Here is a 15,074-nt window from a genome sequence, read left to right on the forward strand (position 1 = left end):
TCACTGACACGTGTTTAAACGCTACCAATAGATCGAGTGTCATTGTGAAACAGACTCAACATCAAACATTAGGTTGCTCCTTTAGGGGGGGAATGATCACAGTATAGCAGATGGTCTGTTGGCCCCCCGAAGCCACATACTACAAGACAAACCCACAGCATTACAACTGAAACACAAAAAAAGTCTATGGTTTATGAGAAAGCTTCCTACCGCGGAATTGAGTTGATCACTCTGCTCTCAGTGTGCCAGTTGTTATTTCCGCCACTATTTCATTTTTTAAAAAGTTGCATCACCTTTAATGTCCGGTCTTCCTTCGAGCCAGCCGTGCCAAAAACTTCTTCTTAAGCCCCTCCTTCTAAACCGAAATCAGGCGGGGGTTGGCAACATGTGTAAGGGGCTCCCTGTGTTGTGACACCAAACCGTCAGAGACACTGCCTGACTGTCACCCATCGTGTTAGATGGTGTGCTTGCCATTAAGACCAATACTTATAGGCTATGTCAACGCAATTGTAAAAGAGGATTTATTAAGTGCTTGTTTTCCTCTGTAACCACGTGTTCAGCGAATAAATCAATGCAAATGTTGATCATTCTTTTGTTAAGAGAGCATGCCGCAACGATTCCTCACAGACAACTGTGCACTGTTGGTGTGTAGGGAAATGCGATCGCATCTGTTCTGTAGAGTGAGGTTTCACAATAATGCGAATTGCTTAAGCCATCCCTCAGCCATGCCAGAGGTACAAAGAGTCAATGCATCCCCCAGACAGGTGTGGTAGCCTCGGCTACTGATGATAGACGCAAGCCTCCACATGTATGAAAAAAGAGAAGGTATGACAGATGACAGATGCAGTCGAGGAATGGATGATGGCAATCCGAAGGTTTTGGCATGCAGATTCAGGCTTTACCTTGTTTTGTTTTGTTTTTTTTGGGGGGGGGGGACCGATCAGGTTGTAGTGCTGTTGGGAAGGAGGAGGAGGAGACACGCAGGCAGGCGGCAGTCGTCAGAGGAGGGAGTTGAAGGACTAAATATTTTGGGTTACGGTCATAAATATTTTACACAGCCTTAATGCTTTAGGTTCACAAATGATCAACTGGTGCCTTAAAGGCAGTGTTGGGGAGTGTAGTGACATGTAACGTAATAATACTACAAACAATGGTAATTGTCCTCAGTGAGTTACTGAGAAAAAAAGTAACCAAATAACAGTAGCCTACTAATCAACATTTCAAAGATATAAAAAAGCATCTGACAAAAATAACATTCTTGATGTTGTGTTGTGCTAGTCTTAATTCAAGTTAGATTAAAGAGCTTTAAAGAAAAGTGTGAGACTAGATAGAGTACTGTTGTTAGTTACCATAAAAAAGGTATTAAAGGCTAATATATATATATATATATATATATATATATGTATATCTATATATATACATATACATTTATCTTTGAACTTGTATCATTTGATTTTCATTTACTATTTACACTGTTCATGTAATGGAATAAGTGACCTACATTTAGCAGCCTTAGGTGTATATATCCCTATAACCAATACAAACATATACCAGGAGTAATAGTTACATAGCTGAATTTCAGCAAACAGAGCAGATGGCACTTTCCCAGACAAGAAAGATAAATGTTTGCTAGAGCACACAGTGCATCAAAAGTTATGTAAATCATCAAACACGGCCTGAAATGGCTGATGCTGCCGAAGGAAAGAACCCAACAAAAATGTGCTGAAAGATGCTAAAACACTCTAGGCTAAAGAGAAATGGAGGGTTACTAGTTATCAGTCAGAGTCATTCTGAGATTATTTCAATGTAATGTTTTTCATATAAAGTTACACTTTAAAAAAATGGTGTGTTGTAAATATGCAAATAGACAGTATACTGTATACGATGTTAGTTTTTTACGACTAACATACCAGGCACATACTGTTACTTGTTTTTTAAGAAATGTGGTTTCTCATATTTACCCAAGAGGACCAGAATGTTTGTGGATGGCCTGAGGACCATGGCATGCCATGACTGCCATTGAGAACACATGATTTACACAATATCTTCTACCTATGCTATTACTCGATCAGACTGAAAAAGCTGAGCGTTTCCTGGCAGCAAAGAAGCTTTTATCGAAACCGTGTCTAAATCAGTATCTGTTTTTTTTATCAGATAGGTTTTCATGTATGGGAAATGTATGTTTGGTGGCCAACAGGTGCAAATGAGTTACAACGGCCAAAAACATTTCCATTAGGGAAAATGCGAAAAGAAGATGGAATTATAAAAACATAAAAGGTGCCAGAACACATGCAAATGAATAAACATCTCCACCAATTTGACAATACATGCAGAATTTAAAAAACATTCACCAACCTGACAAATATTACTATTAGAGCAGAATATACACATAGTTAGAGAAAGCTCAAGTAAACATCAAAGAAAGTTACAAAATCAACAGAGTTATATATAGAAGACAACATTGCAATAAAGTATAACATTAATAACATCCAACATACTTGTCATACACTATATTATACCTAATCACCTTTGACCCAATTTTGGTTTTTTTCATTCATTCCCAAGTAACTAAATAAAATAGAAGCATTGCCCTTATTTAACTAACCTGCCTAGTTTATGTATATGCTAGTTTTAGATGTCCTTCCTGAACACACAGGAACTGCGTAGGACATGGATGACTGAAAATGCATTCAAGTAATGTTTGATCATTGCAGAATGCTATTCAGGTTACATTTCTGAGTAGAGAGAAAAAAAGGATGGAAGATGTACTCGTTTAAAGAATTTTTTGGGCAACCAATGCCTTTAATCTAGTGCAGTTCAGAATCAGGGAGACAGAGGGGAAGACGCACGGCAAAGGGACTCAGGCCGAATTCGAACCTGGGTCCACCGCATGGGGATCAAACCCCAGTATACAGCCTCCTGCTCTACCCACTGAGCTATACGGCGGTCGCAAAGATGTACTCTTGTTGTAGACACTTTACAGTAAAACACGTTGCCACATTATGAGTTTGGACAGGATTCATTTTTGGGATAACTTCCTTTTTTATCAAAAAAGAAGCTGAATGAGGGGCATACATGTAAAAGTCATCTTCGGTATAGATGCTTTGGTGTCTAGAGCTTGCAGGTGCCCTTTTTTTGACCTATGGGAGGAAGAAGAAGAAGGGCCCCTTTAACATGTATGTTTCCTACACGGATTCTTCTGCCGTTGGTTTTCTTATGTACGCAATTTGTTATATTTATAGGCATTATGCCACTTAAGGTTAAACTATTTATATTAAGGCTATTTGGTTGTTTCCCTGGTTTTAACCTAAACATACTGATTGTGCAGTTTGACTTCTGACCTAGTGACAGTTTACAAAACCCAGAATTCCTCAGGTTAGATAAACAAGGCTACAGGGGCACACATAGCTTTGCCTCCTAGACAACACACACATGGACTCACACAGAATACTAAAATGGACGCTAAAGTGAACTAGTAACAGGGTAATGTTACAAAGTGGGTTGATGCACAATATTGACTTACAATTAAAGAATGAATCGGAATCGGTAAATACTATTCTCATTGGACATGTTTTTCTTTCATCAACAGGGCAATGTTCTGCTTCAATTTTATGAAACTAAGTCGCATACAAGAAAAGAAAATTAGCACGGTAAACTCCCTTTGACGTTGAGATTCTTAATCCTCTGAGTCATCCAATATCAAGAAGTACTTGAGAGCTACTTGCTTTGCTGGTTTTTTTAAAACTTGCAATCTGCGCAAGGGGAAAGGCAAGTATCATGTAAACCTATTTTAAGCCTTTTTCCAAATGAGGAACTTTTCCAGAAGATTTCTAGGGATTTATGAACATTATCGTCCAGATTTTGCTGACTGGCCAACACAGACCTTTCCCCAATGCCCCAGGGTTCAACTCTCGCCTTGTTTCACAGTATTTTAGATAAAAAGGAGATAATTTAGTGGGTTGAAAATGTAGGCAAGATAATTGCCAAGAGAGCACATCATACATACATGTGATATGATCTGGAAGCTGAACAAAGGGGATTAAGGTAAAAAAAATAATGAATGTATAAATTCTTTTTTTTTGTTGAAATCTGATTTTTTACAGAACTTTAAAAAAAAAAACATGTTTCGTCAGATCTCAAAAAAACGTTCATATGTGGCCCTCATCCGCTTCCATATAGGTGAGCCACTTAAGCATTTGTCTTAGGAATTTGATGGTGCCAGTATGCTCCATAAACCATACAATGTACAGTCTGTTAAATCGCATGCATAGTTCTGTAATTTGGTGAAATGATTGCTTTGCAAGGCAATAGTCACTCCCCTGCATTCCTGCAAGCAGCTAACAAAAATGCAACACAGTGAACACTTGGCACTGACCTAAATCTTAGTTGATCCAATCACAAGCTGCACAGAAAAAGACAGCATAGCAGGCAAAAACAAATTGCAAGACTTCCTCAAATTAATCAATAAATCTGCTTTGAATCTATAAAAAAGTCCACAAACCACAACATTATGCCCATTTTGGAAACTCAAACATGTTATTCCTATTGTCTTATACATTAAAACACTCAAATGTGTAAGTAAACAAGTCTAGGATGGCTCCATAGATAAATAATTAAGAAAGTATGTTATAGATTATAATGGGAGGGCAAAGTTATGAGTATAGGGGGATATTTTGTGCAACAGAATATATCTAATCTACGTATATAAAAGAGAACGTTAAATGGGTCCACAAAACCAGGATGCGATTCATTGTCTATGAACTGGTGACGATTTAGATTTGGATTCTGGTGTCTGGCTTTAAGAGAGGACTACATGTTCGCTTACATTTGTTTTTTAATTTCCCAGGCCGTGGAAAAACGTATTGGAAGTATGTCCTGCAGGGCTACATTACAGGCAACCTACTCAACTGACGTGTTTTGCGTAAGCAGGAAAACGTAGCTTTTCAATTGTGTGCCAATGGTTCAAGTGAAAACAGGCAACCACTACATGCCAAATGCATGTTGGATAGTGGATGGAAAACACACAAAACACACTTGATTTTGACTAGGGCTGAGAGTTGTTGAATGAGGAGAAGGTGTTTATTATCCAATTGGTTCTCACATCACATAGAAGCTTCATTTGTAATCTGAATATTACAAAATGTTCTTAAACATATATTATGGTGAGTCAAAAGTCTTGAACAATTTGGTTTGCCTGGAACACGCCAAGGGAAACTCCCAGGTCTGTTTTGCTCTGCCCATGGACAATAACCATGGAAAATGTGTGAGCTTGATAAAGTTGCAACACCTTAGTTATACATTCTGGAACTGTATTTTCGAGAATTCAGACTGTAAAAGTGAAAGTTTATTAATAATAAACAAAGTCACCAGTTACTGTCCTTACTCAGCGCATAAATATAAAGCTGTGTGCCAGTAAGTGTTATGCTACCAAGCATTCTCTACAAATTGACAGGAAATATAAATGTAATCCTTGTCTGCAGATTTATGTACAGAATAAAAGATAAGGACTGTGGGCTCCGACACACACAGTTTGAAATTGAATTTGGCATTTCTCTAAAGCTGTCACATTTCCAGCGACAGCTGAGGAGTGTGGATGAGAAGGCCAGTTAGCTTGGAAAACCATTCAGATTACAAAGGCGATGAACGGTCAAAAACAATTTGTTTGTTGTCTTATATTTCACTCTATGGAAGATGTATTTAAATACCAGGGGAATGATTCAGGACCAAACTATGATAATTACAGGATTTTAGTCATGCTTAACTTGATTTCTTGTACTTTTGCTCTGATCTGTATGCAAAGTAAGTATTTTTAACCGCAATTAGCATGAATGAGAATAAAACAAGGAATTTCTGTAGATCTGTGTGCATTAAGGGCTGGAAACAGAAGTAGGTACCTAATTTAGAGCCCATCTTTTTGAGTTGCACCGAACTGAATCATTTTGTTGTCACTTGGTATTGTTCCAAAAAACACAAGGTGGGATAATTGTGCGCCAAGAATACTACTGGATTAGATTCTGCTCTACACTTAAGCTGTCTGTCAAAACCTCATCGAAGCTTGGATGCCGAAGAAATACATTTTTTAAAATCTTTGTTCAATTATAATGAGAAAGCATAAACATAAGAAATAAAATGCCACAAATACACTGAATAGCAGATTTAAAAATACACACACAAATATAGAGTTAAGAATATTATATAATTACTGCAATTAACTTTGTAACAGGATATTCGTTTTTTGTATCTACACTTTCAACTATTTCTAAGTGGAGGAATAAAATACCTCAGCGAGAATCTTTTGACATGCAATCTGTTGATTTAACAATCATACAAGAAGCATGTAATTCCCCTTTTCCATTTGGACATTTCATTACAGAAAAAATCACAGGTGTGGATTATAATGATTAACAATGCCAACAAATTAATGTTCCACCTGTGCTTTCCTGCTATCAAAAGTCTTGATTTTGCAACTGTTGAAGTCTATCACTGTCAATTGTCAGTTTAATTAATATAGTATACCAACATTAGCAAACATCTTGTATTTATACTCTGAGTTTGTACTTAATTGAATTTCTAATGAGTGTTAACTCTCCTGCTTGTTAACTCATTGATTTGTCATTCTCCAAGCCTAGATTTAACCCATCGCCCTGCTCACAGTCAGTGTGATGCTATGCTGCCTCTGTGTGGCTAACAGCAGCACCTGTCACTGACAACTGCTAAACATGATGTGCTTCCTACCACACAAGCTCCTGAAATGAACTATTTCATGTCATGTCTTCTCTTTTTTTCAATATATATTGAACCAAAACTAACTCAAACCCTATTTTATTTTATTTTATTTTTGGTACACTTTTAAACAACATTTTGACCTGAATAAAGCAAACCTCAGAAGAGAAGTTATGGAGTTGTTTAAGATATGAAATTAATCTTTTTTCTTTTTTTTTGTCACACATGTACAAAGAAATCTAAACCCTGTCATTTGATCCTGTCCCAGTCCACACACTGTATTATGTCCATTGGGGTACTTGAACCAGCATCTATTGTGATTCCAGCCTTGGTAACGGAGCCTCTACAGCCAAAAAACAACTCATCATAGGGTTTTAAATACAGAATAAGAAAATAATACAGGTTTAATTCCATATACTTGTTTCAACGGCTCACTTTCAAACTTTCATTACTTACACTGGCACACATGAGTAGAATTGAGGCCTCGTTAATGCAATCAGTAACACCTGTGCTTTTTCCTATACTAAACGCAGTCTCCGCGGAAGTCATTTTGCTATGCTGACTTCCATTGAGCCTCTATGATTTCAGGTTTCTGTTATCTTACGCTCCGACTCACTGCCCCTCTCATTGTAACACATGAACAGAACAGAGCCATCGTTAATGTTGTCATTAACTTTTCCTGGCCGAATGGCCGAAAATGTAAAATGTGTTGCTGACTGAAAAGACATCTATCACAATCACCCAGGGACTCTATAAACATTTTACCACAACTTCAGGAAGTAAAGGTTGACATCTACTATTCCCTTTTAAGTTGGTTTTTAAATCATCTTTATTAATCTCAATACATTTGTATTATTTCTCTTATTTGGGTTTTTATTTCATTTTTATTACTATATTTGACAGGTATTTATAATTTATCCTATTTTTTGATTTTGTCTTCTTTTATTTTACCGAGGGATCACCATTTCATTTTGTTTTATTTTTTATTATCATACGTTTTTACTGCTTTGTCTCTTAAAGTTTTAAACTGTTAATCATGCTTTGTTTTTTTTGCTGTTTTAAATTGTGATGTGTGCCTTGTTAATGCACTTTGAGCAGCACCAAAAACATGAAAAGTGCTATACAAATAAAGTGTATTATTATCATTATTATTATTATTATTATTATTACACATTATTTGATATGAAACAAGTGGCAAATTGGTTCTTTTTTGTTGTAGGAATGTAGGAAAAGTAATGTTTAGAAAAAAAGTCTTCAAAGGAGAAAATACTTAAATGTTAGCATGAAAGAAAGAGAACACTGAGAGATGCTGTGGCAACATTCAAGCAAGACACTTCAACAAAGGAGATCAGCATTAGTAATCAAAACAGGTGTACATAATTAGCCTGATTAACCAGAGACTGTATGCAGAAACTAAACCAGTGGCGACATCTAGTGGGGGAAATAAGGCATAACAAATAAAGCATCACAGCACATTGGTAATCCAAAAATAACAGCACTTATCCAAGGTTGTTATTGCTGAGCCTTTTGCACCTTGAGAAATTTAGATACATAAAGAGGAATGATATTTCATAGTTTGTGACATTCTTTGGAACCTTTATGGTATTATTTCATAACATTTATTTTTCGATATTTCGAAAACTGCTGAGTTCTCATTGAACATTGAAATTAAACATAATCAATTGACAATAATAGAAAAGAATACTCATTGTTGTAATGTGATTATGTATTTTGTAAAAGTAATGTGTGGTGGTGCAGGTGGTGTTACCGTCTCTGTTCAAGTGATTGAGGAGGTGCATCCCATATGATTGGTATTGGTATACGTAGGCCTACAGTAGGTTTTCGATGCCAACTACCAACCAGCATCCGTTCTTCAACCGAGTCACCCTAATGAGTTGCTTTGGTCTTTTAGTTTTTTTACAGCCCTTTGACTTTGGTTTAACATACACCAAATGAAAATCATTTTAATGTCCTTAATGAGGAAAGCAACAGCTTGCAACACAATGAAGTTGGGAATTAATGATATACACTGCCTGGCCAACAAAAAAAAGGTCATACACTCTAATGTTCGTTGGACCGCCTTTAGCTTTTTGGCCGGGCAGTGTATCTTTCAATGACAAAGAAGGATTTGACATGCTGCTCCATTCAGTTCCTAAACCCATACGGGAGAGGGTCAACAGCACATTAGTGTAACTTATTGGTTTCTACAATTAAGTATTAAGTATTATTACCAACGATTGCCCAATGTATTTGTAGCTTCCAACCATGCAAGCAACGGTTGAGCCAATTGAAAATGGTAAACCCTGCATGATAGGTTAGGAAGATGTTAATATATGAATGAACACTAGAGGACAGTATTTAATCAGCAGCGGTACTGCGTTTGAAATGAACCTAAGAATTTCGTTTGCCCAAACATCACTTGTGATGGTGCTTTCTGTTTCTGTTTGCTTATAGTTAATAATGTTTGATGACGTTGACCCTTAAACAGCACTTGCAATTGGCACAGATGTTGATGTAAATGCACTACAATAGCAATTACAATATTCAGTTTGCTTCTCTGAAGAATACTGTGTCCTACAACATCCTGAAAATGGAGGACTTACACAACATTTGAAATTTCTGTCATTGTCTGTGTTAAAAGTGAGTCCATACAGAAAATTACATTGTAGAAAAAACAAGTCTGCATATTATTTTTTCTTAGATGAAGTGTTGATAACTTAGTAGAAAAAAAATAAAAGCATAGGAGCATAACTTAATGTAGTGAACACATGTTTGTTTGAGTGAGAAAACAGGCAGATTACAGATATATTTGTAAAAGTACTTTTATTTATTGAGCCCTTAAGCACATAAACAATTGCCTTGTTTAAAAGTGACACTTTGAACAACCATTGGTTGCAGTAGATTTCTTCATTCTTCAAAAACACAACATAACAGCATACATGTGTGTTGTTTCCCCAGAAAACACTGCTCTGTAAATGACATTTGAATCGGGTGAAGCAAGGTTCTTTGGAATGCTCAAATTGATTGACAAGGAGCCATAGTACCTGAATTTGCTAGCAATGCTCGAGCAAAAGCACAGAGCAGGAGTCTGAAATGTAAGCCAAGCCTACACTCTGCAGCATATTTATAACATCTATAGTGTAGACTAACAACAACCTTGAGAAATAGGAATAAAAAAGTGTCAATAAAAACCCTGACCTGATTTGAATAGTATCAAAGATATAAGAAAAATTGAAAACATTTTTTTACAATATGTACAAAGTTCTGGGTCCTGCCCACAGTGAATTTTCCCTTTTGGAGGGTAAAACCCAGTCTTGTTAAGGCACTCACTAACAATAACTTATTTCATAGACAGGGTGAAGTGTCTTAAATACAAACTCCTATAATTTATCCAAAGTTCTTATGTCCAAAGATATGTACACAATCCACCAGCATTCATTCTTTGTTTACATCGAGAGGCACCTGACTAAACATTAAAAGGGTCCTATAGAGAGAAATGTGTGTTTTGTGTAAACTCTCCCCACACACCAAGATTCCTATAGGGACATTTCAGTGTCAATGATTTGGGCCATATGCACAAACTGTCCAAAAGTGAGTCACCAACTTTTGCTTCTTCTGCTTGGATGCTCCAGGCATGCTCCCATGAAGGATGGATACAAAAGTTCAATATGGTCTACATGTGCCTTTTCATATGAAGAGCCAGGTGATCTGAGCGTGAAAATGCCCTCTCGCACATGTGACATTGGAAAGGTCGATGTCCGGTGTGCTTTCTGAAGTGACGGGTCAACTCATCTGACCTTGCGAACTTCCAACCGCATCCTTCCCAGTTACAGTGGTAGGGCTTTTCACCTAAGAGACAAAAAAGGTTTGTTAGATTTACAGTATTTACAGTGCATGAACACTAGGTTTATAATCAAAATAGGTGAACTGACATTTAAAATGACTTGTTGCTTACCTGTGTGTGTTCTCATGTGGGCTTTGAGGTGGGAGCTCTTGGTGTAGGTTTTTCCACAGCCAGGGTAATCACAGCTGTGCGTCGCTGCCCGTTTCCGTGCCCACGACCTGCGGCCTCTCTTCTGCTTGATGCTCCCTACATCATCCGGTGTGTAAAACTCCATTAACGATGGTGAAGATGGAGGAGTAAGCATCATCCCATGAACAGAAGCGGGATGCTGCTGCTGATGAACGCGGGCAGGCTCTCTCATGCTGTACTGTCCTTGAAACTGTGCCAAACTCTGGTGCGCGTACTGCGGCTGGTAAGGCTCGTGAATGTACTGATTGTGGACATGGTGATGATTAAGATGAGAGTTCATTTGCGCCAGGTGACAGTCTGTTCGCCCTTGCGATGCATGTTGCACATCGAATCCCTGTAAAGCACCTGGAACTGTGGCCTGGTGGTGTGTAAAAGCTGCTTGGTGCACGGGGCGCACGTGGTGCCTTTCATACATGTTTCCCATAAAGTCCCCACCTGCAGCCATCATACATGACTGGTCTACAGGCTCGGTTTTAATTTTGTATCCAAGCGGGGGAGGAGAAGTGGACGCTTGGTGATGAGCGGGAGTTGCTGGAACGGTGCACGGATTTAACGCTCGTAGTTCGGTGTACTCCATCTGGTTTCTCGCCTTGCCTGCGCACTCCGGTGAACTCTCCCCGGGGTAGCCGATCTCTGGCGTGAGAAGCTCCGCCATGAGACTGCGGACCGGGCTGGATCCCGTGAAGCTCACCATCCCCTTGTAGCTCTGTGCAGCCATTGGAGCCGGAGGGTGTTCGCTGCAGTCTGGCGCAGAGCTACAACTCTCCGGTGACTCCGGCAGAGAGTACACGCAATGCTGAGCCGGGGAAATGTTCCCGTTGTTGCTCCTAACATCGGAGTCGATTGTGTTTGATAAAATGAACTCGAGGTCCAAGAATTTCCCCAAGTCGTCGTCGTCTTTGGGAGGAAACGCAGGAGACTGCACTATGCTGAACTCCACTTCGAGGAGAGGGTTGTCTGCTTCACCTGTTGCGCTGCGGCGAGCACACTCATCCACCTTGCACATCTGCACAATAAAGCACTTAAGTTAGAATACGTTTCTTACGCGAGCCAACGACAACAACTACATATTTTTCATTAAAAAAGTGTTAAACTTTAAATAATTTACTTACATTGACGAACTGTTTTCGCTCCATCACTTGGACACTTGGAAACGCTGCTATGGCGGGCATCATTTGTTCAGCCACAGCCATAATGAGCGCTTAGATGACAGAAAACAAGAATATAAACTGTAAGTGAACTGGGACTTTTCTATCTGTCCATGAACCGCCTGTTTAGTTACGTAGAGGAACGTTCCAGGATTCAGAATGTGAGTGTAAACAGAGCTGACGGAGCCTCTTATAGCCTCCTCTCCTAATACTCGGAGGTGTGGTTTATACACCCCCCCCCCCCCCCCCACACACACACACACACACAAGCAAACACTTCCCCCACGGCAACCAGAAGTGCAAACACAAATAAATAAAGAGGCATTCAGGTGCGTCAATCAGGTAAGTTAATGAAATGCATGAATAAAACAGTCATCCACGATTTCATATGAATGATTGGTTAAGCATTTTTTTGCATTCCCGATTCGAGATTAAAGACTTTTTCAATCTTGACAGTGGTATATTTCTTAATTAGACAATATTTTCCCATCTCAACTTTAAGTGAGTAAAACATAAAAGGGATGAATTATAAAACTCACCTACACTGCAGCAAGTTCTGTCTCATGAGAAAATCAAATATTTCCCTTAAGGCACACAGGGGGCGACACCAAACCTGGCAACACAGAGAGTACTGGAAAGTCGAAATTCCAGTGCATAAAACGCCATCCAAGTTCCTGGTTGTGTTGCGTTTAAAATTAATTTAAAAAACATCATTTATAATGTTGTTGTCTTTTAATCCGAATATTTCGAATTCGAGAGAATTTGCTACACTAGTATCAACACAATAAACGAAAATGCATTTATTTTACAGTTGAAAACTCTCCATCAGTTTCACCCAGAATCTTCAAACAACCCACGCACACTCATTCATTTGTCCGGAGTTGATCCCTGCACGTTTCACAAAAACACGGACGCGTGAATCGTTGGCTCATCGAAACAACCTGTTAATCTGGGTAGCCAACAAAGAAATACATGTTTCTTCATGATCTTTCCCCGGCCAGCACCTCTGTTAACCCCCTGCAGCCATTGCTATGGTAATGTACAGGTGGATTGGTGTCGATGTGGAGAACTGATAGTGAAAATGCCAACTGGAGAAAAAGGTTTATGTGAACAGTCCTATTCATTTTAAAACCTCCAAACAAGGTGTTATATTATTGTTCATTGATTCAGTAACCAGTAATAGTTTTGGTTGCAACAATTTTCAAATAGTTTAAATTTGTCACATTAGCATGAATAAATATCACTTGGGGAAACATTGAAATCATTTAAAGAATTTTAGTTGGCTTAAAAGTGCTCATATTAAAACGTATTTCATATGAAAAACTAATAAAAATAGACCATTTGAATAGGTGGGTGTTTCATTTTCATGCAATTAAATACACACAAATCATAACCCTAATCTGATTTTAATAATAGCATTGATGCATAACATAAGATCTAGCAGGCATTCAATATTGTATATTGTGGCACAAATTTAAAAAGTTGCTTCTTTTAGTGATCATTATTCTTATTTGGACACAGAAGTAAACCTTTTTCTGAGGTTTTTAAGCCATGCTTTATTATTTAAACAAATATCATTAATTATTATAACTTGGTTTAGAATTGTTGCATTCCAAATATGGAGCTAAACAGAACAAACCCACTTGGGTCATTTTGTCTTTCCTCCTCTCTCTGCTGCTGCAGATGCTGTGAGGGCAGTGTGCTGAAGCTCTCTGCCTTTATACTCCGTTATTTTTAACCTGGCTTACGCAAAACCATTTCCGGTTCTGTCTTCGAGCCAAATGGAAGTGGACTCTGTTTCCTGAGGAAAAGCTAGACACTTGCTTCCTTGCACTCTGCAGCCACCTTGATATGCTTAACTCTGGATAGACACATGCATGCTGCAGGACAGCTATCATGTGTCTATGATAATAATTATGAAATTATATACAGTGTATTCAGTAGTGGTGTTATCTCGGGGCATACACTTTGTCCAGTTTATGGTGAACTTATTTAACTACTGATCATCCTACATTATTACCGATGTTCTAAGAGGGGCTTTTCCCTTCAAAATATTACCATACCGAAGTATAATTTAGGGGGAAAAAAACTAAAACCTAACTAAAAAATGCAATGCTCTCCCCCTAAAAGAAAACTAACCTCTATCTTGTTCCATCAAAGGCCTTATCAAACCCAGGTCATGTAAAAACCACCTAAGAATAGAGAGATAGATCCAGATAAAGAATCGCCCTGGGCTCAGGTTTCTCCTTTTGTTACTCGCTTTTTTGAAAGGGAGGCAGTCTTTCAGCTCAAGTGTTTTCTAAACACAATTACTTAAGATTACAGTTAAGGAGACGGACTGAGAGCCAAGGCATCTCAGCCTGGAGGATACACTGAAAAGTTGTACCTACGTGGTTGTAGTGAATGTCTTAACATAATATCACTGAAAATAGTCAAATAAATCAACAGTTAAAAGAAGATATTTAATAATAATGACTAAATGCTGAAATAGCTAAGTCACTAAGTCAACACATTGTTTTTTGTGTTCCTGTCCAACAGTTGCTGTGCTCGGCCAGGAGCCATCTATTTGGTGGAATATGGGGACACACAGATACACACACACACACACACACGCGCACGCGCACGCACACACACACACACACACACACACACACACACACACACACACACACACACACACACACACACACACACACACACACACACCAACAGCAATTATCCTCCATCACCCCCAAAGTGAGGGGAAACCCAACCGTTATCTTGGATAAATACACCGCCTTGCATGGCATGAAAAACTAACAAAGTGATTAAAGAGAAAAAACAGAAAGTAAAACTACAGCGCGGCGACGGGCTGGTTACCTTTTGGAAAGTTATCAAAAAGAGGAAAGGAAAAAAGTAAATAGGCTAAGAACAAACGTGAACGATTACAAGAATCATGGGAACAAAGAATAGCAATAACATCAGCCTGGGGCCCTGTTATCAGTAGGTCTGCTCTTCCTGAGGCCAGACTTTGACGCCTGTTGGGTCAAACAGTCTGACTGCAGGGGTGGAAGACTGTGTTAGTGTTGTCACGATACCAAAATTATTGTTTCGATACCGATACCAAGTCAAGAATTGCGATTCCGATACTTTTTCGATACTTTTCCTGAAAAGGGAGAAACACTCTCAAA

At 38.5% G+C, this 15,074-nt stretch overlaps 2 protein-coding genes across 2 annotated transcripts in view; both read right to left on the reverse strand.

The window, feature by feature from the left end:
* Positions 1-305, reverse strand: part of slc6a9 (solute carrier family 6 member 9) — a 63,499-nt gene extending 63,194 nt beyond the window's left edge. The window contains exon 1 of the mRNA XM_063886180.1: positions 211-305. The gene's annotated coding sequence lies outside the window, so the exon portion shown is untranslated. The remainder of the gene's footprint in view (positions 1-210) is intronic.
* Positions 306-9,529: 9,224 nt separating this feature from the next.
* Positions 9,530-12,075, reverse strand: klf17 (Kruppel like factor 17). Its single transcript, XM_063886877.1, has 3 exons — positions 11,869-12,075; positions 10,679-11,762; positions 9,530-10,572 (listed from the first exon to the last, which is right to left on the reverse strand). The coding sequence occupies exons 1-3, from the start codon at positions 11,947-11,949 to the stop codon at positions 10,397-10,399; spliced, it is 1,341 nt and encodes a 446-aa protein (XP_063742947.1). The 5' UTR covers positions 11,950-12,075; the 3' UTR covers positions 9,530-10,396.
* Between the last annotated feature and the right edge of the window lie 2,999 nt (positions 12,076-15,074).

Source organism: Eleginops maclovinus, chromosome 6 (assembly GCF_036324505.1).
Source record: "Eleginops maclovinus isolate JMC-PN-2008 ecotype Puerto Natales chromosome 6, JC_Emac_rtc_rv5, whole genome shotgun sequence".
In the NCBI taxonomy this organism is placed as follows: Eukaryota; Metazoa; Chordata; class Actinopteri; order Perciformes; family Eleginopidae; genus Eleginops; species Eleginops maclovinus.